Source organism: Canis lupus, chromosome 20, assembly GCF_011100685.1.
Source record: "Canis lupus familiaris isolate Mischka breed German Shepherd chromosome 20, alternate assembly UU_Cfam_GSD_1.0, whole genome shotgun sequence".
Classification (NCBI taxonomy): domain Eukaryota; kingdom Metazoa; phylum Chordata; class Mammalia; order Carnivora; family Canidae; genus Canis; species Canis lupus.
In genome coordinates this window covers 26003365-26027441 of record NC_049241.1, presented here as the reverse complement: position 1 = coordinate 26027441, position 24077 = coordinate 26003365, and the positions used below count along the sequence as shown (strand labels likewise).

Sequence of the window (24077 nt, the reverse complement as noted above, 5' to 3'; positions counted from 1 at the left end):
ACAGTTTTGGCCTCTCCTAGGAATGTAATCTTCAATCACTCCACCTGGAGTTACCTAGTAATTCAGCACTAATAAGGTAACATGCCTGATAGATGCCTGCTTTCCCTTAAAGAAAGGTAACCTTGGGGCGCTCAGTGGTTAAGCGTCTGTCTTGGGTTCAGGTAATGATCCCAGGATCCTGGGATCAAGATTGGGCTCCACATCGGGCTCCCTGCTCAGTCAGGAGCCTGCTTCTCCCTCTGCCTTCTTCCCCCTGCTTATGTTCTGCTCTTTGTCAAAGAAATGAACAAAATCTTAAAATAAATAAACAAATAAGATAGTTATAACCAACCTGCTTTTGGTAGTATAACTCCCATGTCCCACTCTTTTCTGCATTAAAAAGGCCTTCCATTTTGTACAGCTCCTCAGAGTTCCTTTCCTTCTGCTACGTGGGATGCCCGATTCATGAATCACCGAAGAAAGCCAATAAAGCCTTTAACATTTACTCAGTTGAATTTTGTTTTTCAACATATTAATGACATCATTTTGTGCATAAAGGTAGAGCCAAAAAGGGTCACTCTGAAGATGATCTAGTTCAAAACATCCATTTTGTTGATAAAGAAATGAGTCTCAGGACAGGAGCAGTAACCTGGACAGACATGCAGAGCAGCTAAGAGTGGAGGTGGACCTACGGGGATCCACTTGACACCCCAGTTCAGCTTTCTTTTCAACACACACTATTTCTCAAAAGCAAAACATGTGTTCCCCACTTCCTTAAAGTTTTGCCAAATCTTGAAACAGAATATTCTGACTCAATACAATATTATATCCTAAAGATATCCCAACTACCAACTGGTGTGAATTAGCCAAATACACCAAATATACTCTGAGGCACAGGTAATTCCGTTACATATAATATCCACCCCCCCCTTTTTTTTTTACGAAAAGCAAGACAAAACAAACAAAACCTTTATGGGACAAATGATCTTTTGTCAATAAAAAAAACAGTATTGAAAAAAATAGTAATCACCTTCTAGCATAATTTTCCAACACCTCAAAAAAGGCCTCTAGATTCACCCCAGTGTCACGCAACAGGCATCTGAATGCAAATACTATGTAAAAGTAAAATAAATAAAAAGCATTCTTTTGACTGCACAGCAGAGGGAGGAGGAGGAAAGGAAGCACCACGGGAAGATGGGGAGCTGACCCTAGGAAGAAGGTAGTGCCCCATGAAGAACATGACTGACGAACCAGTAGGCAGGGACGTGTTTACAGAGAAGAGACTTGTAAATAAGTCAGTAATGGTCCCAGCTGCCAGGGCATGTGGATGGACAACCCCACCAACTCCATGCCTGATCCAGGAAACTGTCTAATCCCAGAAATTTACAAATGATATTTTAACTTCTGCTTGATTTCCAGTTTGGGAAAAAAAATACCAAAATCAAATGTCCCCGATCTTGACAAGAACAGGTATCAAAAATGAGAAGATTAAGAATTAAAACAAAATATCGCTGTAGTTGGTTCTGTCCCACAGTAGAAAAGGCCAGTTCTTTAAAGTACAGAAAGCCTCATCCTCGAGATTTGAATCCCAAGACTCACAAGAATCATGAGTTTATCAATCTGCTTACCAGGAGTTTTGACAGAAATGAGATTCATTAGAAAGAATCTGAGAAGTGGCCATTTACTTTCTCATTCAACCTAGATGCTGTCTTTGTTGCTTCACTAAACCTTCTCATTTACACCCCCACCATACAGGAGTGATGATTAAAATGTCAGCCCTAGTTCCAATAGCTAATATACGGCGGAAACAAATATATTTATATGCTTTCTAGAAAGATTAATAGTAGCTGGTGCTAGCCTGCCAAATGCAGATGTACAAACTTTCTATCCAATACATAAATCAAACACAAGGCATATGGTGTATTTTAAAGACTGCTGATGTTAGAGTGATTTTAAATTACTCAGGTTCTGGAATAAACTATGTAGATGTTGACTAATGTGGCAATATATTCTGGGTCTTTCCATATTAATTTAAGTTTATAAAATGTAATGGCCTTAACAAAAAGGTCTTAGAAATTAAGAAGAGAGAATGCAAACATATTTGAAATCAAGGGGTATGTTTCTATAAACAGTTGTATGGTAGTTTGGGCATATTCATTACAATATGGTTCCAGTAACTGTGGTAGTTAGTATGTTGTAATGAGACTTTATTTTTTGGTCTCCTTAAAGTGAACCTAATAGAATGAAATGACAAACGAAATGAAGGAGCAAATAAATCAGGTAGGAGAGCAGGGTGGTTTGTGGCCATCAAATGAGCAGTGGCTAAATCAGAAAGGGCCCTGATGGACCAAGAACCATTTAAGTTTTCAAGTTGCTGGCTATAGAAATCAGCGATTATGCAAAAACTAGTGTTATTGAGAAGTTGGGCAGAGCACTGAACAGATTTGAGCTTTACTTCACAGTCATATTTTGGGTTGGCACCTTCCAACCTTTCAAGGACATGGTAAAAGTGAGATAAGAGCATATGCCAATATGAAAGGTGCTTTGTAAATTGCCAGCTTATCCATAAGCATCACTTATTGTCCTTGTCGTCATCATCATCACCACCAGCTACTACTATCATCACCACCACCAGCCACTACCATCATCATTACCACCACCACCACCACCTTCATCATTCTGAAGCTCAAGTCACTTTCTACTACATCTCAGTCACTGCTGAAAAAACAATGACCTATGCAGTCAAGTGATCCAGGTACAAGAAGATTTTTCAAAATGGCATCATAGAAGATAACAGGTTAAAAAATTAAATCCGCACAATGGCTTTTACAACTATTTTAGAAGGGTTGGCTGAGCATTTCAGTTCACACAGATAGTTGCTCTGAATTTTGGATTTCCTTCCAATGACCTGAATCATTTTGACTACAGAACACACAACTTCATGAGAGCATGAGAACACAGTTGCTGTAACACACATGAACTCCTCTGTTGCAATGGAACCATGAGGAAATAAAAGTCTAGTTTCTGATCTCTTTTCAGATGGTCAGAGTATGTTGTGCATGAAACAAATTGTGTTGGGAAAAACTGACTGAACAAGATCAATCAAGACCAGTCACAAACACATATCCAGGAGCAAAGCATTTCAACAGTGTGGAAAGTATTTCTCAGTGTGAGATAGTGGGAGTTCTGGTGAGGCAGAGGTAAGCAGTGCAGGCTTCGGAAAGAAGAAAATCTAACGTCTCAAGATTAAGAATCCCTAACTTCTCTGAGATCCTTCACCACTTCATTAAAATGTGGGTATGTTGACATATGTTTCTCATATAATTGGTGGAGAGCTGTTGCTCCTACCAAGTATAAATAATTGCATACTCATACATTATCTTTTCATTCATGAATGCCTAGCAGGAGTCAGGTATTATGTTAAGTGCGGGGATCCAATGTCAGCAGGTAGACGTGGGCCCTGCCTACTTTATGAATCTTTTATCTAGTAAAAAAAGAGCAACAAAGAAATAAACACACAAAACAATGACTTGCAATGATAATAATAATGATGTGATAAAGGCAATGAAAAATGGGGGTGCTGCAGTAAAGACTACAAGGAAGTAGGGGACTACTTTATTTTTACTTATTTTTTAAAAGATTTTTTTTTTTTAATTTCTTTGAGAAAGAGGCAGAGAGAGCACAAGCTGGGGGAGGGTCAGAGAAAGAAAGAGACAAGCAGACTCCCTCTTGAGCAGGAAACCTGATGTGGGGCTTGATCCCAGGACCCTGAGACCATGATCTGAGCTGAAGTCAGATGCTTAACCAACTGAGCCACCCAGGCACCCTGGGGAACTACTTTAAATAAGTAATCAGACAAACCATCACACAGGAGGAGACTTGAATGAGATTTGAGCCAGCCAAGTGAACAGCTGGGGAAAGAACATTCCAAGAAGAGGGAACAGGAAATGCAAAGGCCCTGAGACAACCAGGGCTTGGAGCACTAAAGGCATTTCCAAAAAGAAATCAGGTGGCTGGAGCATAGTGACAAGTGGAGAAGGGTGTGAGATGAAGCTAGAAGAGTGGCACAGAGCCACATTTTGCATGCACATTATATAGGGCAGATTCAGGAGAATAAGTATAGAGATTTAAAAATATTAATGGTTTTTTACGTTTTTTAAATATTTTATTTATTTATTTGACAGAGAGAGAGAGCACAACCAGGGGAGCTACAGGCAGAGGGAGAGGAAGAAGCAGGCTTCTAGCTAAGCAGGGAGCCTGATGCAGGGCTCATTCCTAGGACCTTGGGATCATGTCCGAAGCTGAAGGCAGAGGCTTAACTGACTGAACCACTTAGGTGCCCTTATTAATGGTTTTTTTTTTTTTTTTTTTTATTAATGGTTTTTTAAAAGCACAATGTGATTTACATTCAAAAGTATCACTCTGGGGGGATGCCTTGGTGGCTCAGTGGTTGAGCACCTGCCTTTGGCCCAGGGCGTCATCCTGGAGTTTCGGGATCGAGTCCCACATTGTGCTCCCTGAGTGGAGCCTGCTTCTCTCTCTGCCTGTGTCTCTGCCTCTCTTTGTGTCTCTCATGAATAAATAAAATCTTAAAAAAAAAAAAAAAAGTATCACTCTAGCTGCATGTGTATAACCTAACATATAAACATAACCTTTATCCTACAGAACCTACCATTTGGCAAAAATAGAAGGAATTTTGAATAGTTTCCAAATATTTAAATAAAAATGATCCTGAAGAGTAGACTAAAAAAAGCCTCCCAAAGCCACCTGAAGTCTGGTAAATTAAACAACAGATTCTGGGTTAAAAAAAAAAAAAAATCACAGAACACAAGAAAGCTACAACATACCTCCTCGTTGCACCAACAATGTCACCTCACTTCCCTTTGGACATTCGATCAGCATATCCACAACTTGGTTGTGGGTCAGAGCCTGCACGTTCTTTTTATTAACTTCCACTATAAGATCCCCTTCTTTCAGGCCACGGCACCTTGGACTGTCCACAATCTGTTTCACTCTTTGGCCGCCGCCACCGGGACTGTCTGCAATAGTAAACCCAAAGCCCATTGGCCCTTTGACTATATGAACAGTTATGAGTTCCGGCTGAGTGGCTATGGAGGAAGCCAAAGAGACAGTGTCATTGGGGTAACCATGGGAACCGTTTGAAGCCACGTCAGCAGGGCTGCTTGGCCTGGCATCCTTCATGCCATTGACTTTGCCTGTTTTACTGCTGTGACTAGCTGGCGAATCATAGGTCTCTTGCCCATTCACAATAATTGGTTCTTTATCCAAAATGGCCACCGAGGTCACTAAACTCGTATTGGGGTCATCTGGGTCAAAAGGCAATGGGTAACCCCGGCAGAGTTCAAGGTCCACGCTGGCACCAATGGGAATGGACTGAAAGATTTTCACAACTTGTGCATGCGTGTGTCCCAAAACACAGGTGTCGTTCACGCTGACAATGACATCTCCTGCAAAAGATAAGAGTTTGGGGTTAAAAAGGAAAACCAACAGTAGCCAAAAAAAAATTCTAACAACATGATACTGTAAAATCCTACCAACAGATGTGAACTGAAACTGGATTTGGGGGTAGTATCACAGGGCCCAAAGAGACTACTTCTATTACTTATTTTAACTGCTAATAAGGCATTCTTTAGTGTCTAGTGTCTTCCCTGCCTTCCCTGCTAATGAGAATATAATGATCATTGAAAGAACATTGAGATTTCTTCAAAAAAAAATTCTCGCTGCAGAAATCCAAGTTTAGAATTCTTCTATTCAGACAGATCTAAGTTTTTAGTAAATTACTGCTTTATGGGTATTCAATAGCATCCTAACAGTAAAATGGCTCCAAAGTTCTAAATTTTTACCAGGGAATGCCTTGATAGAGTGGAGGAATCTGGTTAATGCACAGATTAAAAGCCATTTAGAAAGTCATGCACCCCTGATGCCGTCTGCTCTTGTCCAGGGGCTGAGTGGCAGGAAATGCGGGGGCCACCACGTGGCAGCATCATCTCTACCTGTCTCCATCTTGCCATCCAGTGCGGCAGGACCATCCAAGACCAAGCTCTTGATCTGCAGAAACTCGTCCGGTTCATCCCCTCCAACAACAGTGAAGCCAAAGCCACGACTGCTCTTCCGCAGCTTTGTGTGAATGAACTTGCCCTTCAACTCAGAAGGATTTCGTGTAAAAAAGGGTTTGCCTGGACGATAACAAGAAAAGCATAAGGAGAGTCCCTGTGAGAGTGAGAAGGTGAGTCAAATAAGAAATGACACAATTTATGGATAACTTCTCCAAGCTCTTGTACTTAAGGTTTTTAGGAAATTTCCTCTCTTGGTTGCACTAATAAGGTTCATCCCTTTGTTTAAGAAGGGGGAGATGGTATCTATTTAGTGTGTTTCAGCATGAAGATCCAAGAGAAGGTAGAAGAGAAAAATGGAACTGCTGTCCATCATCTGAAACACTTTTGGTTTCAGATCACATAGTTTGGCAGCAATGGAGCTGTCCTGAGACCCTTCACAGAAGATGAAGTGGGTCTTTGCTTTGTGTCTTCTGTTTTGCTATAGTTTATACTTTGCAATACAACATCCAATGTGTTGCCTTGGGCTTGGCTTCCACTTGCAAAACCAACAGAGCAAAAACTTGTTTCTAATCAAACAGAAAACATATTCTGAAAATACACTGAGGGACAATTGGATGCTCAGCAGTTGAGCGTCTGCCTTTGGCTTAGGTCATGATCCTGGGGTCCAGGATCGAGTCCCCCATCAGGCTCTCTGTGGGGAGCCTGCTTCTCCCTCTGCCTATGTCTCTGTCTTCTCTCTGTATCTCTCATGAATAAAGAAAATACATAGAAAATACTAGGAAACATATGGTCACAAAGAATAATTTGATAAAAATGTAGAATCACTACTTTCAAAATTAGAAGTCATTACTTTGAATTGAATTCTAAATTTATGTCATTTTTCCTATTAATTTTCATCTTTTAACTATTTGTAAAATAGCCCAGACATGTCCACTACTAAAATTTATTGTCTAAAAAAGTTTAGGACATGTGGTTTAGAATATTTTAAATCCAAAACATCGAGGGACCCGGGTGGCTCAGTTAATTGTCTGCCTTTGGCTCAGGTCATGATCCCGGGGTCCTGGAATTAAGCCCCACATGGAGCTCCCTGCTCAGTGAGGAGCTTGCTTCTCCCTGTCCCTCTACCTACCACTGCCCCTGCCTATTCCCTCTCTTATAAATAAATAAAATCTTTAAAAAAATCCAATACATCTAAACTAAATGAAAAAGTTACTAATAAGCCATATAGCTCCAAATTCAGTTGCCTTATTTAAAATAAATTAATAGCTATAGAGCTAAATAATTTCCAAACATACTACCTCTGAATTTTCACTGAATTTTCTTAATGATATCCACAATAACATTTTGTGCACAAACCAAACATTTTATTTGTGGTTTTGTTAGGCATTTCTCTATAATTGAGACTTACTAGAATTTCTCTGGCTATCCCAAACAGTGGACCTAATTTCACGTTTAGACTTTTTAAACTCTCCTAATTATACTTCCTAACTCCTGCTCTTTTTGCCATGGCTTCCCCACCTTCCCTATTTCTTTTCTATCAAAAGTGTTAATCAAAATAAAAACACCCAGGAGAAAAAGTCTCCATGTACCCCTGCACCAGAGCCTGGCACCCAGGAAGAAAAGTTATTTTTGGTTAACTGTAGCTAAAAGGCCTTTTTAAAAAAGGTCTCTGGGCACACATACAATTTTTAATTGCATATTTCAAAAGTTTCCGGGTCTTAAAAAGGCTCTTTTAAATTGCCCAGACTCTCAGTTCTGCTCACGAGCCTCCCTCTTGCCCGGGCAGTCCCAGGGCTGGTTGGAAGCTTGACAAACTACAGCCCTGTCACTGTGGCTAAAGAAAGGCAAGACTTTGAAGCATTCACCACGCAAGGTTGTCCACCAAGACATCAGTAAGGTGGTGTCAAGTGCACTCAGGGCTTGTTGGGAGACAGCTGCCACGGCAATTATCAGATGGAAAATTGAGGACAGGAGTGAATAGCCTACATCCTTAAGGCAGGGGCAGCTAGGAAATTCGGAGAGCGTGAGGGGAAACACAGTTGAGTTCTGCAGAGACAGCACCAGCCATCATCTTCACAATGAGGCTTACTCAGAGCATCTGATTAAAACTCGCCATACCTCCTCCATCACCCCCCACCCCCCGCCCTTTCCTGCTTTATTTCTGTCCCTAGCATTTATCACCATGCAACACAGCATAGGTTGTATGTATTGCTTCAGTAATGTGTCTCCTTCCTGCCCATCCCCGTGCACGGGGGCACCGCATGTGAACACGTGCACAAGCAGTGATGTAAGCTCCAGAGGATTTCTGCTTGTAGACCTGGTGTGTAGAATTCTACCTGTTTCACTTGATGTGCTCCAAATATTTGTGCTGAATAAATGAGCGAAGGAACAACAGCTCAAAGAAATGAGATTTAACGTGTCTTTGAGAGGGCGGGAAGAGGTGGTTGGGTGTTTAAGCTTCTCACCCTTATTATAGGCAAAGTTAGAAAATGTGAAAATGTGCCTGGCAGTTTAACTGAATGAATTTTTTCAAAGCCATTAGCATACTGTGAACTTAGAATGTTTTCAGCTTAATAGAGACACGAGCAGAGCTTTGAAATGACACCGCTGACTTCCTTTTTTAACGCTTAACTAGGGTGGGAAGATCACAGGGTTTCACATTCATGCACGTTTTATTATGTTTTATGTATGAGTGGTCATCAGTTAATGGAGCTTTGGAAAAGAAGTGCTTTTCTACCTTCAAGCAGTGGCATTTGGAGCTCTCTGCTGCAGCCCTGTGGTACATGTTATTTTCTAAGAGATCCTAGTCTGTGGACAAGTCACCAGTTGTACAATCTTGTTATGTAGGAGAATCGCCTGATCAGCTCTTTTTTATTAAAGGTACTCATGTGTAGGGCTACTCTAGACTCGTTCAGGGTCCTTTGGGTTCTTACCTAAAATTCTGCTCTTGAATGACCCTTAGGGGCTTGCTTCTTTGCCAGGCTGGCACTGTTCTTGGCACCAGTGTTTGAATACCGTGGACCAGTGATGTCCAGTAGCACGTTCTATGACAAAGACGGTGCTCCATATGTGCACTGTCCAAAATGGCAGTCACTAGTCACATGTAGCTCCTGAGCCCTTGATATGTGGCTAGTGGAACTGAAGAACTGAATTTTTAATTTTTTAACTGTAATGAATTTAAATGGCAGCATGTAGCTAGTGGCATCTGTACCGAACAGCACAGGTTTACACTATGCAATGAGGTGTTTCCCCCCAACACAAAGAAAGACAAAAAAGCAAATGAACAAAAAGGGTTTTAGCCAGAAACTTAACTGTTCCTAATGACAATCAGGATTCAGATTGGGTACTCTACTACCTACTGGCTGTGTGGCCTTGGGCAAGTCACTAAAGCTCTCTCTGCCTGAGTGTTACATGTGTAAATAGAGGTAATGATGATACCAACCTCACTATTTAGGAGAGTTGTAAGGAATACTCGTGGCAGATAATATAGGTAAAGTGCTTTGCAGGTGTCTGGTAAATAAAAACAGCCCAATAAATGTGTGTTGTTATTTTAGAAGATGGTCATGGTAGTGGAGGGATGGCCACAGAAATCTCTTAAGCACCAGGTGGAACTGGAGAGTTTTCCTAAGAGCAACTCTCTTGAACATTATCATTTGCTGGAATTGGAAGTGCACTCTTGATCAAAGGAAAGTTTCACTGAGCATTGAACATAGTAAAGTTAATACCAAACAGTCTAACCAACTTAGCTACTCCACTTCTTCCTGAGAGTACTATAGGATGGTGGATCAGCAGCAGGCAGAGAAGCCAGACAGCATGAGGTTGCAGAAGGAATTTTATACTTAAAAAATACAGAGGAGGCTACAATTATATTGTTATTAATGTTATTATCTGCTATGTTTTATCTTTATTAAAACCATTAGCACCATAAAAATGTGCACCCAAGCCAGGAGAAATTATTTTATATAAACTGGTCATATCACCAATCTCATGATATTATCAGTGAGGAAACAACTTCTTTCTCATGAAAATTGTCATGTAAGAATGAAAATTAGATGAAAGAGTTTTTCTACTTTTTATATCTAATACAATAATACTTCTTTAAAAATGTACAGAGGACAAAGATAAATTTTAGTCTTTTTAATGGGTCTGTACCACAAACATTCCCCAATTCTATCATATATAACACCCGTTCTATTTTTTCTTATTTAAAAGGAAAACAATAAGCAAAAAACCCTCCCAAATCTTCTCCATCATTTAAGAGTAATGAGGCCTGAAAGTAGCAAGATTCCGGAGATACCAATTTTCAAAAGTGAACCTCTTTGGGGCTCCTACCATTTGTGAATGTAAATGAGCAAGGCCCTATGAAACACTGTAAAACATGCAAAAATGCCAAACTACAGCAAGAAGAGGAGAGGAGTATTTAGAATATAAAAATATCAAATAATTTTGTATCTAAACAAAATCTTAGTCAAAACCAAATATGTTGACAAGGATCTTGAAATATCTCGAGGTGCCTTTTCAAATTATCTTATTTGAGCCCAATACTAAACATCTGTAGTGTCTAAATCAGTGATTTACAACTCTGGGGTACCCCCCCCCCCCCACCGGGGCATTGGGCAATGACTGGCACATTTTTAGTGGTCACAACAGGGGAAGGCTGCTACTGGCACCCAGTGTACAGAAGTAAACGATGCTGCTAAACATCTATTGCACAGGACAGGTTCCACACGACAGAGAATTATCTAGCCCAAAATGCCAACTGTGCTGAAGCTGAGAAACCATAATGGCAATTAGTTATCATTTTCAGAGCATTACAATTAGCTGAAGAAATTTACACAAAAAAAAAGCTTTCAATTTTCTTGACAAGTTTGATTAACAATATATTTAAAAGTTCTAACATTATGGTTTTCACTATCAAAGGAATGACTTGGGAGCTATGAGTTCCTTAAAACAAAACTAAACAAAACAAAACAAAACAAAAAAAACAACTAAATTTTTTAGCTAAACCCCTGGTCATTATAAAAACACTTTACCCTGAAGTGGAGCTTCTCTGGCTGGCTCCGGATTGCTTGGAGGGTGGTTTGGAATAACAGGAGGCACAAGCGATGAATGATCTTCTGTCCATTCTATAAGAAAAAGAAACAATTTACTGTTTTCCCTCCAAGCTGCAGGTCAGCTCACTCAGGATCCACCTTCTTAATTATACAATGACCCAAACCAATAAAACCAGGCACAGAGAACTTAGATCGAAAAAAAAATTGGTATCTGATCCCAGTCTTTATTAAGGACATCATGATTCCCTGTGTGTCTATCTGTCTCTCTCTCTCTCTCTTAAGGCCTTTGATTGTCTCTTTCCTAAGACCTTTGACTGTCTGTCTCTACCTCCCAAGACCTTTGAAGAAAGAGATATTGTGATATAAACAATAAAAACTTCAATTTTCTCTGGCTAGAGAGTCCTTAAGTGAGACCAAGTAAAAAATATCAGGAAAGGTAATACAATCAATTGATGCCAGCCCAGTAAGGGCATAAACTTCTCTCATGCAGTTGAGACACAGACTGAGCTGCTGAAGCCTGCTTGTCTGAGGTGGTAAAGGTGATTTCAGCAGTTTGCTTACGTGCTATTCCCCTACCATCTCTCAAACCCGAATGGGACCTATCACCAATACTGCTGTGTCCTAACTGTACTCATACTCAACTTGGAAGCTCAGAAATAACTCACTGTGAGTGGCCCTTGAGATTTACAGTCACTTTCCAGCTAAGCTAATATATTCAACTGTACACCTCCATTCCCCAAACAGCACTTTCTAACACAATAGTTTCACCAGCTTGGAAAAAATATTTTAAGATATCTTTTTTAAATAGAAAAGAGATGAAGGTAGAAAGGAGAATTTTTCCAGAGGTGCACACACATACACACACACACACACAGATACACACATACACACTCTATCTGAAATACAGTCTAGGGGGTGCCTGGCTGGCTTAGTTGGTAGAGCCTGCAAGTTTTGAACTTAGGATCATGAGTTCTAGCCCCACGTTGGGTGTAGAATTTACTTAAAAAACAAACGAACAAACCAAACAAAAAGCACAACAGTAAAATACAATCTATGGCAGTGATTGGCTACCTTTGGTTTATAGGCTGAATTTGGCCTTAGTGTCCATTTTTATACAGCTTTTTAAAAAAATATTTTATTTATTTATTCATGAGAGAAACAGAGAGAGAGAGAGAGAGAGAGAGAGAGGCAGAGACATAGGCAGAGGGAGAAATAGGCTCTATGCAGGGAGCCCGATGCAGAACTTGATCCTGGAACTCCGGGTTCATGCCCTGAGCCAAAGACAAATGCTTAACCACTGAGCCACCCAGGCCCTTTATACAACTTTTGAGACAAGGATGGCTTTTCTATTTTCTAATTACCACAAAAAATTAAAATGGGAAATAATTTGTAATACATGACAATTACATGAAATTCAAATTTCAGTGTTCATAAAAAATGTTCTATTGGAACACAGCTGCACTTATTAACTTTATATCTTAACTTAATATCTTATTAACAGATATTAATATATATCTCCTTTCAATATGTTAAGAGCAGAGATGAACAGGTGTAATAGGGACTTTATGAATAGCAAAACCTAAAATATCCACTCACTGGCCATTTACAGAAAGGGTTTCCCAACTTCTACTCAATAGTCTATATTTATTATATTCAATATTACAATAAGGAAAGTATTATATTTGATTTTCATATGTTTGCTATTTGCATATTATGTTGAAGGGGTATTAAGCCTATCATTTTAAAAGGCTGCAATGAAAAACTAGAAAAACTATTAATAAAGAGATGGTTATTAACAAACAGATCTATTAATTAAAAAGGTGGCTAAATGAAGTAGAGATTCACAAAATGGAAAATTATGCACTTCTTAAAAATAATTGAGTAAATCTATATCAATCAGCTTTGAAATATGTAAGAAATAAACTTAAATGAGAAAATGAAGTCACAAAGCTAATATATGTGTATAATATATATACACACACACATGCACACATACATAAAAGTTATGATCTGATTTTTGTTAGAATATGTATCTACGTACAATCCTAGAAAGATTCTGCACAGTGTTTATCATTGAGAATGGGACAGGGGCCAGCAGAGGAGAACTTAATGTTCTCTATTCTTGAGCTGTTCATATTTTTATAAAGAGCATGAATTAACTTATAGTTTTTAAAAAGCATTCAAAATTACCAGCTCTTTTTGATTCTTACATGTCATGTTCCTAAAATTAGAACTCCTAATTTTTCCTCCTAGTGGGGGAAAGTTAGAATTATGCAGGAACTCCTCTTAAAGTGCTCAAAGCCGTTTCGATTTAGACACCAGTTGGTATGTAAACATGCTGGGGCAACAGAAAGTCCTCCAGTCTGATGACAGCCTCTTTCTAAATTACAGTGGAGAGTGGGGGGCTTGGGATTGCCCTCCCTCCCCCTCTCCACGCCAGCCCCCCCCCCCCCCCCCCCCCCCAGCTGATGTCTAGGTTCTGGGCACGGATCTCCAACAGAAGCTCTGCCATCCACCTCCTGCAGGACATCAGGTCTATAGGATGGCAGGAGGATGTGAATACAGAGGCCAGTTCTGACCACACGGGGGTGTCAGCACCCCAAGCTCCTCTGCCCACACATCAAGGGAAAGCCAACCTTCTGGTGGCTGCTGCTGCTGTTGCTGCTGCTGCTGCTGCTGCTGGGGCTGCTGCTGCTGCTCAAGCTGTTTCTTCCGTTTGGCTTCTAGAACTGGGTTCTCATATTGTGTCTTCCGGTTGATGTGGCTGGAGCAGGAAGCAGACAGTATTCAGTTAGGAAACATTTCATCCCACAAGCAAAATGCCAGTCTGGCCAAGGCCCTTGGCCAGGTAGGTGGTCTAAAACTCTAACTATCACATGTCACCATATGCAGTTAGGACGAGGGAAAAGAAATGAATACTTTCCACATACTGACTGCTTAGATGCTACCAGTTTTTCATGCATTTTATTTTAAAATCTTCAGTAAGGGCCAGGAGGTAGGTCCCATTTTAATTCACATTTTGTGTAAGGGAAATAAATTTCTGAGCAGTTAATAACTCACTTAACATAAAATAGCTAGTAAATAATAAAGAGGCATGCAAGCTCAGGTCTGTCTGCTTTCAAATCCCAGGATTTTAACCACTGACTCTTCTAAATGTCCAAGAAAGCACCCTACGGGGAGAGGTACTTTAATCCCACAGAAAGTAGACTGCAGAATTCTTTAAAAATGAGATTAAAGTGGAGATACAATGTTGTGTGTAACAGGTAATGCCAGACTGCTGCATGACTTCCTACAGCAGTTCACAGAAGCATAAGCACTCACCCAAAGTTCAAAGAAGGGCTCTACCAACATCTGTCAACTATTTTGATCAACAGACATGGAGTCAGGATTAAAAGCATAAGCCTTAGGCAAAAAAACTCCAAATGCAGCTAACCTAAGCAAATGTGATGGTTCAAAGTGACAAAGACCTAGATACTTCAGAAGGCTCTAAAACTAATAAGCCCATGGCAAATCAAAAATACACATGCACACATATGAATACCTGTACATACATGGCTTTTTGCCATGGCCTTAGTGTACATGCACATGTTACACAAACATACATACATTTTTTCCCCCCACCAAAATCATACTTCATTAGAGGTTCAGGAACATACCTATTATGTGATTACAGTATTCAGAATTCAAAATATTTCTTAAAGGTGGGCTTGTCAAATAGGGTGGATAGACGAATTTCCTTTAATTCCTATGACTAGTTGCTTATTTGTTAATTCTTTTAGGCAATTTCATGCTAAGAAATGGTCTAACATAACAGGCATGTGGAGCTGATAAGACACAGTGAGGAGGACCAGATAGTAAAAGTAAGGTAACACAAAATTCTCCCCTCAAAACGGGTCTCTTTATCCTACAAAGCTGCAATCTCTTCTTCCTTTTCTCTCAACGCACAAATTAGTTGAGGGAGACCTCAAAATGAACCCTGAATAGACAGGAACCCCACTAAACATGTGAAGGAAAGATGATCTGCTGGGCACACAATGGAATTTTATTTTATGAGTGTCAGAGAAGCAATGGAGCTTGCTTTTCTAATGTCTCAAATCACCAAATCCTTCTTGTTAGGTACAGAGGTAGCAATGTGAATACTGGCCAATGACACTTGCTATATTGAACTCATAATTTTTTGTAATAAGATGCTGAGCATTTTACAATTTGCATCATATGTTCTGATTGCCAGGCATTATACTTTTCATTACTAGTAGAGCAAGGGATAGAAAGCTTGCTAGTTATCTTCACTGCACCAGGTAAGATTATGATGATAGAATATTTATATAGCATTTGTTTCTTTCTTTTCTTAAAAAAAAAAAAAGATTTTATTTATTTGACACAGAGAGAGTGCACGAGCACGAGCCAGGGGAGTAGGAGAGGGAGAAGCAGGCTGTCTGCTGAGCAGGGAAGCCCATGCAGGGCTCAATCCCAGGACCCTGGGATCATGAGCTGAGCCAAAGGCAGAAACTTAACTGACTGAGCCACCCAGGCACCCCTGTTTTTTTCAAAGAATCTTTTATTAGTTATTTATCATCTTTCTCAGAGGAAGTGAATAGAGCATATCTGCTTCAATGTTCAATATCTTGGGTTTCTCTTCTTTCAGTATCATCCTAACAACAGATGGTTCTAATGGATGGATAAAGTGCCCCATACTAGAATAAGGTACATAACTACAGAGGTCATGAGGATGATTTAAGAGTCTTAAAAATGGAAAATAGGAGTTACATGGATGGTCCTCAGGCAAGGGAGGCAAAGAAGCATACGAGGTCTTGAGCTTGGCCCAGTTACCTTCTTAATTCTGGTGACATTTCATACATTACTAAAATGTGTCTGGCCCTTTTAGAAAGTCTGAAAAGTTCAGACCTGGCTGGGGCAAAAAGTAGGCAAACAGGCTCTTCTTCAGAAGACAATCCCTACTCATCTGTTTTGCTTTTTTCATTCATTCATTTATTCAACTAATACTTAGTGAGTAGCTGCCATATGCCAGGGCTGTGTTGGGTCCTGGTAAGCTAGTGGTAAACATAAGACTTAGATCTTGCCCTCATGAATTTTATAATATAATTTACGGTCTTCAGAATTGTTGAATATTTTCTCATTCATTGAAATATGCATATATATTTTCATTATAAAATTATGATGTTGCTATTATTAGCATTATAAGTTTGTACCTTATAATGATGACAAACTCTGTTCACCATAAAGTACATAATGGTAGAGAAGTACAAACTAAAACATGGATTAATAACCACTTACTCTACATAGTAGATACCATAGACAGGGTCTTCAATCTTTTCCCAACCAGCAGGCAGTTCTGAAAAATAAAAGAATATTTAGAGCAAGGAAAGCATATTCTTCAAGAACCTAAGGATTTTCAACAACCAAGGCAAAAAGAGAAAGGCTCATAAAAATGCCTTAAATCCAATTAAAACTATGGATCCTAAAAACAACAAACTAAAAGGCAGTCTTTTATTTATTGGTGTATTTTTCTACATGAGGAACAATGCTTTACAGATATTTTGCACAAGCTAATAAAACTTAATAAAATGTAGTCCCTGATGCCTTTGTTCCAAATCAACTATTAAATTAGATTTTAATGGCAATAATATAGTTAAAATTCGCCTTGAATGCCTAGTCTATACCTTAAATATTTACAGTTTTCTCATTTTATTTCTGCCTGCTTTACCACACACACAAAAATGGATGAAAATTAATGTTTCTTTTCATTTTCAATACAATAGTGCTGGTTTTGCTCTCCCTGGAATAAAACAAAATTTGCATCTTATTTCCTCCTGGTTTCTAATTAAAATGTGAGTAAGTAAAAGATGGAGTTGGGCTTTCAAACTGAATGCACCTATCCCTCAAGGGCAAGATTCAACCAGGCCCACCTTCAGTAACACTTTGCTTGTGAAAGCAGAAACACAGGTCCTGCCATCCGGGAACTCACTAGTTAAGGGGGAAGACTTTATTCCTTTTTTGTGGTGATGTAAACTGGCATTGTGGAATTTGTGTGCCTTTCTGAAAATCTAACCTCGCTCTACTGGACTTCACTTTGCAAGGTTTCCTACAAAGGCTGGAATTTTATTAACTAGCTAATAGTGAGTGCAGCCACAACAAGAATCTACTGTGAGAAAGCCCAGTGCGCCAGATAATTTGACTTGGTGAAAGCAGAAACCAGGTTGTGTTTTGTGTCATTAAACAATTCTTTCAAGCAGAGCAGCAATTCCTCCGCTTAATTTCAAAGCCATGTGGATACATACACGGTTTCGGCAAGCTTGAATAATGTCATACTCCAAAGTGAATCATTATTCCTAGAAGTCAGCTACTAAGACCAATATGAACGGAATAATACAAACATTTGAAATATCACTTATTTTGAAATACTAGATTCTTTTTTTTTTTTTAATTTGAGGAATCCTAGGGTCACCATTGTCAAAGAATGATTCTTTCATCAAGGCATAGGGCTTACACGTGGCACAAACAGTCCAGTACTGAAACGGACTCATGCATGTGTACCCAAACACACACAGGCTAATTACTCAAAGTTTATATTTTGCTCAGATTTGGCTGCATATCAAGAGACATTAATTTCATGGTTTTTGCTCCACATGTTATCTATTTGCAAACAAAGAGACAGGTTTTCCCATTTTTCTTCTATTTTTTTTTAAACACTTAGCAGGTTTTAAAGAAGTCTTGAATTCCAGGAGACATAAGCTACTAAAATGCAAGACAGGTCCAATTTGCAGATGTTGATACAACTTGGCATTTTTATCTGCCAAGTCTTACGAACTGATGCAAATCAAATGCCCGGGAAATGGTTTCCCCTTACAAAGCTGGAAATTACCATTTAAATGAAAATGAACCAAGAAAATATTTCCAAGGAGAAATCGAAGATTAAAAAAATGCAAATTGGGGCACGGTCCACCTGTTTGTTCAGGCATGGGGTGGAAGAGTGGGTAAGTATGTGTAAGGGCACCACTCTGTTTAATTGAACCAAATCTTTTCCAAAACTTGCAACCTTGAATATTTGGTCTATCTTTAGATAAAATGGGCACTATAAAGAATTCAACTCATCTGTACACTTATCATGATGAGTACTGAGTAATGTACAGCATTTTTGAATCACTATATTATACACTTGAAACTAATAGAACACTGGATGCTAACTCATTCAATCATTGATTTGTCAAACATTTAGAGTGTCTACTGTCTGTCTGAGGGTGTGGTAGATATCAGGGACACAAAGATAATTACAAGTACACAACTAAGCAGACAGTTCAAACACTATACAGTTAGTGCTTTGAGAGAGGTCCGAAGAGGGTAGAGAAAAAGACGCCACCTAGACTCTTGTCCTGTTGTCTAGTTGACAACTTTATACTCTAGAGTTGAAAAATATGGCAGATCAATTGATATTTCTGGACGTTTGTAAATTTAAACATATCTTCTGGGACAGATTAGCAAACTCCAGAAATTTTCCAAGCTAAAAGTCATTTTCAGTTGAAAAGACAGATTTCCCGCTTCCAACGTGGTGATTAGCTTAATAATAGGAATTAGTCTCTTAATGCTTAAAATAGAAATGGGTCATCGATTTAAAAAAAGATGTTTATCCTCGAATTTGTCTTTTTGTTCTAAAAAGCTGAGAATGACAGAAAATGCCAGAGCCCAGAAAATAACGGCATTACAATTTTTTTTTTTCACTAAACACTTTGATGTTGTCTGAAAGGTCAGCTCCTATGTCTAACAACTGCTGGACATCAGACCAGAATATACTACCTGTCACAGCTATTATAGCTGAGACCCTTTTGGGGTTGCCCAGACTGGGAACTGAACCTTCACTCTACCACTTCATAGATCTGATGTCGGACTAGTTACTTAGTATCTTGCAACCACATTCTTCACCTGGGTTTACTTCAAGGGTCAACTGTGGATTAAATGAGGATGCCTATAAAACATTTTGCACAGCACCTGGCATATAGGCTCAACAAATGGCAATGTTCTAAGAAAGCAGAAAAGGAACAAGATTTATATGGCTTGCTTGCTAGCCAACTCTGCCTTTAAAAATCTCATACTTACTGTCAACACAGAAGCAAATATGAAGTAGTCAAATGTTCTAAATTCTTTCCAGAAGAGATGTGTTAGCACATAGATTGAGACATGTTCACAATCACAGATAGATTTCAAAACTGTGACTTAGCCTTGGTGGGGAGGGAACCCCCATTTTCCTCGTCTCTACCTCTTCAAGCTGGTGGGAGAACCTAAACACCCTACAGTTCCAAAAGGGAGTACTTTCCAATGCTGGGAAGATGCCTGCAGAGCATGCGAGAAATTCTGCAAACCAAAAGTGCATAATGCAGCTACTGACCCAGCTCAAAAAACAGAGTTCAGAAATGACAACTCTATAATCAAATGATCTGTGCCAACTGCCTCACCTCTGAGAGAGAGGCAGATTACAGACAAGGTTTCCTTGTCACATCTGGAGTTTCATTGTTTTCTGAAAACCTGACAGTTGCTGTTGTTTGAAATTAGGACCCTCTTGTTAAGAAAATGGGCAGTGAGCTTGTCAATAGAATCTGGAATGAATGCAAGAGAAAATTGTGTGTGTGTGTGTGTGTGTGTGTATACACTACTCTTTACACAGTGGGTATGTGTGGACAAAAACCGAGAGTCCTATCTACATATACATTCTTCTCTAGACCCATATTAAAGGCAAAAAAGTACCACAAGGAGTATTAAAAAGTTCAACAAGATGGAATTAGCTAATAAATAATAAAACTACTAGAAACATCGATATATGCTGATCACAGGGACAAATAATAAGACACATTTTCATTAAGCTTCCTCACAAATGCTATGGGAGCTCCTCTTTCAGCCTCTCTTGATAAAGAAAGGGAAGCTAAGAGAAGGTGAACGTCTTGCCCAAGACACAGAGCCAGTAAACAGGAGAGCCCAGACAAGAAGCCAGGAAGCCTGATCTGACCCTAGAGACAGTTCTACCATGTCACCAAACCATCTCCCAGAATCACCACTATGACCATGAGAAATAATATAAGGAGTCAGTAATGCTTTTTTTTTTCAATCTTCAACAGCATAGGAAAGTTCCTACAATATTATAGTTATAGGGAGAAAAATATGGAAACTTTTTTCCTAAAAATGTCAACATTCAAACTTCCATAGAAGTTCCCTGTACACGTATATTATCTCTAAGAGCCATCCACAGATAGCAGTGGTCATTCAAACATTTCAATCACCTAGCAAGAGTGATTTAAATTGGTTCAGTAGGGATACCTGGGTTTAGCAGTTTAGCTCCTGCCTTCAGCCCAGGAAGTGGTCCTGGAGTCCTGGGATCGAGTCCCACATCGGGCTCCCTGCATGGAGCCTGCTTCTCTCTCTCTGCCTGTGTCTCTGCCTCTCCGTGTGTGTTTGTGTGTGTGTGTTTGTGTGTGTCTCATGAATAAATAAATAAAATCTTTAAAAAAATAAAAATAAAAAAATAAATTGGTTCAGTAAGTGATTAAGGCACTCATTGTGTGTCTCAAAAACCTAGTTGGCTTTTTCAATTACTTTATCAAGTATTACCAATTAATTTTTTTGATAAAATAAATTTCAAATTATTCTATGCACAGGATGAATCTCAAGTCCTTCTTACCACAATGACAAGGACAACTTATAAATACCTTTAAAAAATAAGCACCATTTAATAGTTATTGACCAATGTTGGCATATCCATCAGTTACAACAGGATACATCCCAAACAGCAAGAACAGAGCTAAATTCCATTACATCATGACTCCAATCAATCATGATTGATTACTAAATAAAACAAAATCAAATGAAAACAATAATCTATTATTAAGCATTTATGTTTTTAGTTTTTAAGGCTATCTCAAAAAAGTTAGGTTGATTCAATAATCTCAGGACAGTTCTACTCATATTGATGTTAAACAATCTTCTATCTCAAAAATAAATGATGGTCAATGTTCAATAAGCCAAGACTTTTATATGAAATTTAGCTTGAAAAACTGTGTTTTCCAATCTATCCTTCAGTAAATGCATCAGATGGAATGCAAACTGATTTTAATATTGTTCAAAGCTAAAAGTAAAACTTAGCATAGAACATAATTCAATATATCCCAACAGCAAAGATAAAAGCATTTAGCATTATCTGCAAATATAAATTATTTCTAACTGCAACAATTAGACTTGATTTACATGGATACACACACGCCAAGGAAAATGTTACATATAAGCTCCACATCTGGTTTTCAAGCCATTCACTACATTTACCAAGTCATCATGTGGCTGGTGACTTAATAACACAAGTCTAAGACTTACTAACTATTCAGTTGATCAGGAGAATTACTGTATTGCTATTACTTCTACAAAGATCCTTAAGAGTTTGGAGGGTTTTTATTTTTGTTTTGCTTTGCTTTTCTGTATGACCCCTATAGATAACCACCTGCACCAAATGAAGAAATGAGGTGGAGGTTATACGAGAGACGAAGGCACACAGAAAGCATCTATCCTCTCAAGTCTTTTCCTCAATCTTCAATTCACAAGACTACCTAGCACGAATTTGCTAACCCTCATTCTAGTCTCAATTCACTCATTTTCTTTATAGACACAATTTAGTACAACTCTGCATGGTGGCTGCAAGTCAGACACAAGGGTTATAAGATTGACCTTTCATGGATAAGCCGAAATGAAAATCATCATTGAAGAAGTGCAAACTAAAGAAATTGAAGGATTAAGCAATTCGATGGAGACAAAAGCATTCAGGGTGAGTCATGCAGAGGCAGCAGGCTGGGAGGGTTTACCTAGTTCACTGTCCAGCTCCTCGGTGTGGACCCCTTCTTCTCCAAAGGAATAGCACAAATGAGACAGAAAAGAAAGAGAAAAATTCAGACACCAACACCAAGAAAGAAAACTCCCCTCAGAAAAACAGCAGCAAACACATCACTCTGTTTTGTCCTTACCTGCATTGTGGCCTGTCTCACTGGCTTGGCTAGTAAACCAGAGACCTCAGTGTAAATCACAAAACGGTAAGAGCTGATATTGGCAACATAATTATATGGCTCATTTCCTTGCACATCAGAATAGGGTTTGATTGGTTGTAGAAGATGACAAATACCTTTGTGGTTTCAATGTTCTTAAGTGGGAAGTCACTTATTACAGACCTTATTTCGGGCAAACAAAGCTGTTACACCTTTCAATAGGAGACCTTTTAATCCTGCAATAATCCTCTAGTCAGCAAGGCAATTATGCTCACAATTAAAGCATTACTTAACTTATAAGTAATACTGCTGCCTGAAAAATGGAAGGTGAGGTCAAACTGAGAATGCAGATTGTAAAATGTGCTACACTCCAGGGTCTTACAGAGGGAGTTAGAGAGGAATTATGTCAGCACGTTAGGGAAGCAGGCTTGAAGGCTGCCCTGAAATGAGTATGGGGAGCCATCGTTTAGTTTGTATAGGACTTCTAAGTCAAACAGCTCAGAAATATTAGAATGAAAATGCTCTCGTAAGTCAGAGGGCAAAAACCAATCAAGATACTTTCCATTCTTGACCTCCTCCTGCTGTAAGTAAAACATTGTATTATAACAGAACGTGGGACAACACATAACAAATCACTGCATGTGTAAAGTCTCTCCAGCTACAGAGCAAGTGGCTGTTCCCTCTGCTGTATGCTCCACGAACACAGAGAATGAAACTGTTTTCACTACTGTAAAATGCTCAGTGCTGAGGAGTTTTTGGCACATGGTAAGTTCTAAATATTTCTAAATGGATCGATGGATGTCTTGATTATTGACTTTAGCAATCAACATGTCTTGATTTAAAAACGATTCAACTGCCAACAATAAGTTTTGGTGTTGGCATTCTCTCTTAAAAACGGAATCTTATTTACATAAAATCTTTCAAGAAAATACCCATTTAGATATTATCAAATAATGTTGGGGGGTGCATGTATTCGTTTCTCCAAAAAGTATTTAATGAGAGAGACCTACTATGGACCAGTCACTGTGCAAAGTGACAGACCAAGTATCCTTATGGGGGAGGAGACAAACCTCAAACTCCCATAAATAAAACTATAATTTAAACTGTGATTATTTCTCTAAAGTAACACATATCACAGGGTGACCTAATCGTATCTGGGGGCAAGGTCATGGAAAAAGTCCTTGAGCTGTAACCTAAAGGATATGAACAATTTAACAAAGGACTGAAGGTGAAAAATAACTGGAATTTAAGCTTTATGACAGCAGGGAATTTTTGACTGCTGTGTTCATTGATACATCTGAAGTTCTTAGGACACACTTGAATATAGAAGGCAATCAATAACTGTTTGTGAAATGTAAGAATATTCTAAGAGAGAACCAGTGGGGCTGAAGGGCAGAGTGGAGAGAAACAAGAGTGAGAAAAGTCAGGGGTCAAACCACTTAGGGCTTGGGGACCAGCTAGGGGAAGGGCTGAGTATTAATGGTGCAGACAGATGACCAGTGAATAGGGCTTGAGGGAGTGGTCAGTGATAACGCAATCACACTGACATTTTAAGACTGCTCTGGGTACACTGTAAAGAGAGTGGGAAAGCGTGTGGGTAAGAGATGAGTGTGACCTCAACTATGATGTGACAAGCGGTGAAGAAGATATTGAATGGATTCCAGAGGTATCTGGGAGGCAAATTCAGAGGGTAGATGGGTGGACATGAATGTCTAGGTAAGTAGTAGGTCAAGGGGGACTGAGGTATGCATGGATTTTACCCTGGAACAAGGTAGGGAACACCTACAGAGGACCAGGTTTTGTGGGAAAAGAGATATTAGTCGGGTTTTAAGTGGACTGAGTTTGAAGTCTCTTTCAGACAAAACGCATTATCAACCAGGCAGATTAAAATAGTGGCCTGGAGCCCAAAGGCAAGGTGAAAGATCAAAATCCCAGTT

General features: G+C 39.1%; 1 protein-coding gene across 1 annotated transcript in view; it reads right to left on the bottom strand.

Moving 5' to 3' along the window:
• MAGI1 (membrane associated guanylate kinase, WW and PDZ domain containing 1) overlaps positions 1-24077 on the bottom strand; it is a 637460-nt gene that overhangs the window by 69466 nt on the left and 543917 nt on the right. The window contains 6 exon segments of the mRNA XM_038565915.1: positions 4827-5447; positions 5994-6176; positions 11090-11182; positions 13747-13874; positions 16406-16463; positions 21964-21999. Coding sequence (XP_038421843.1) covers positions 4827-5447; positions 5994-6176; positions 11090-11182; positions 13747-13874; positions 16406-16463; positions 21964-21999 — 1119 coding nt within the window.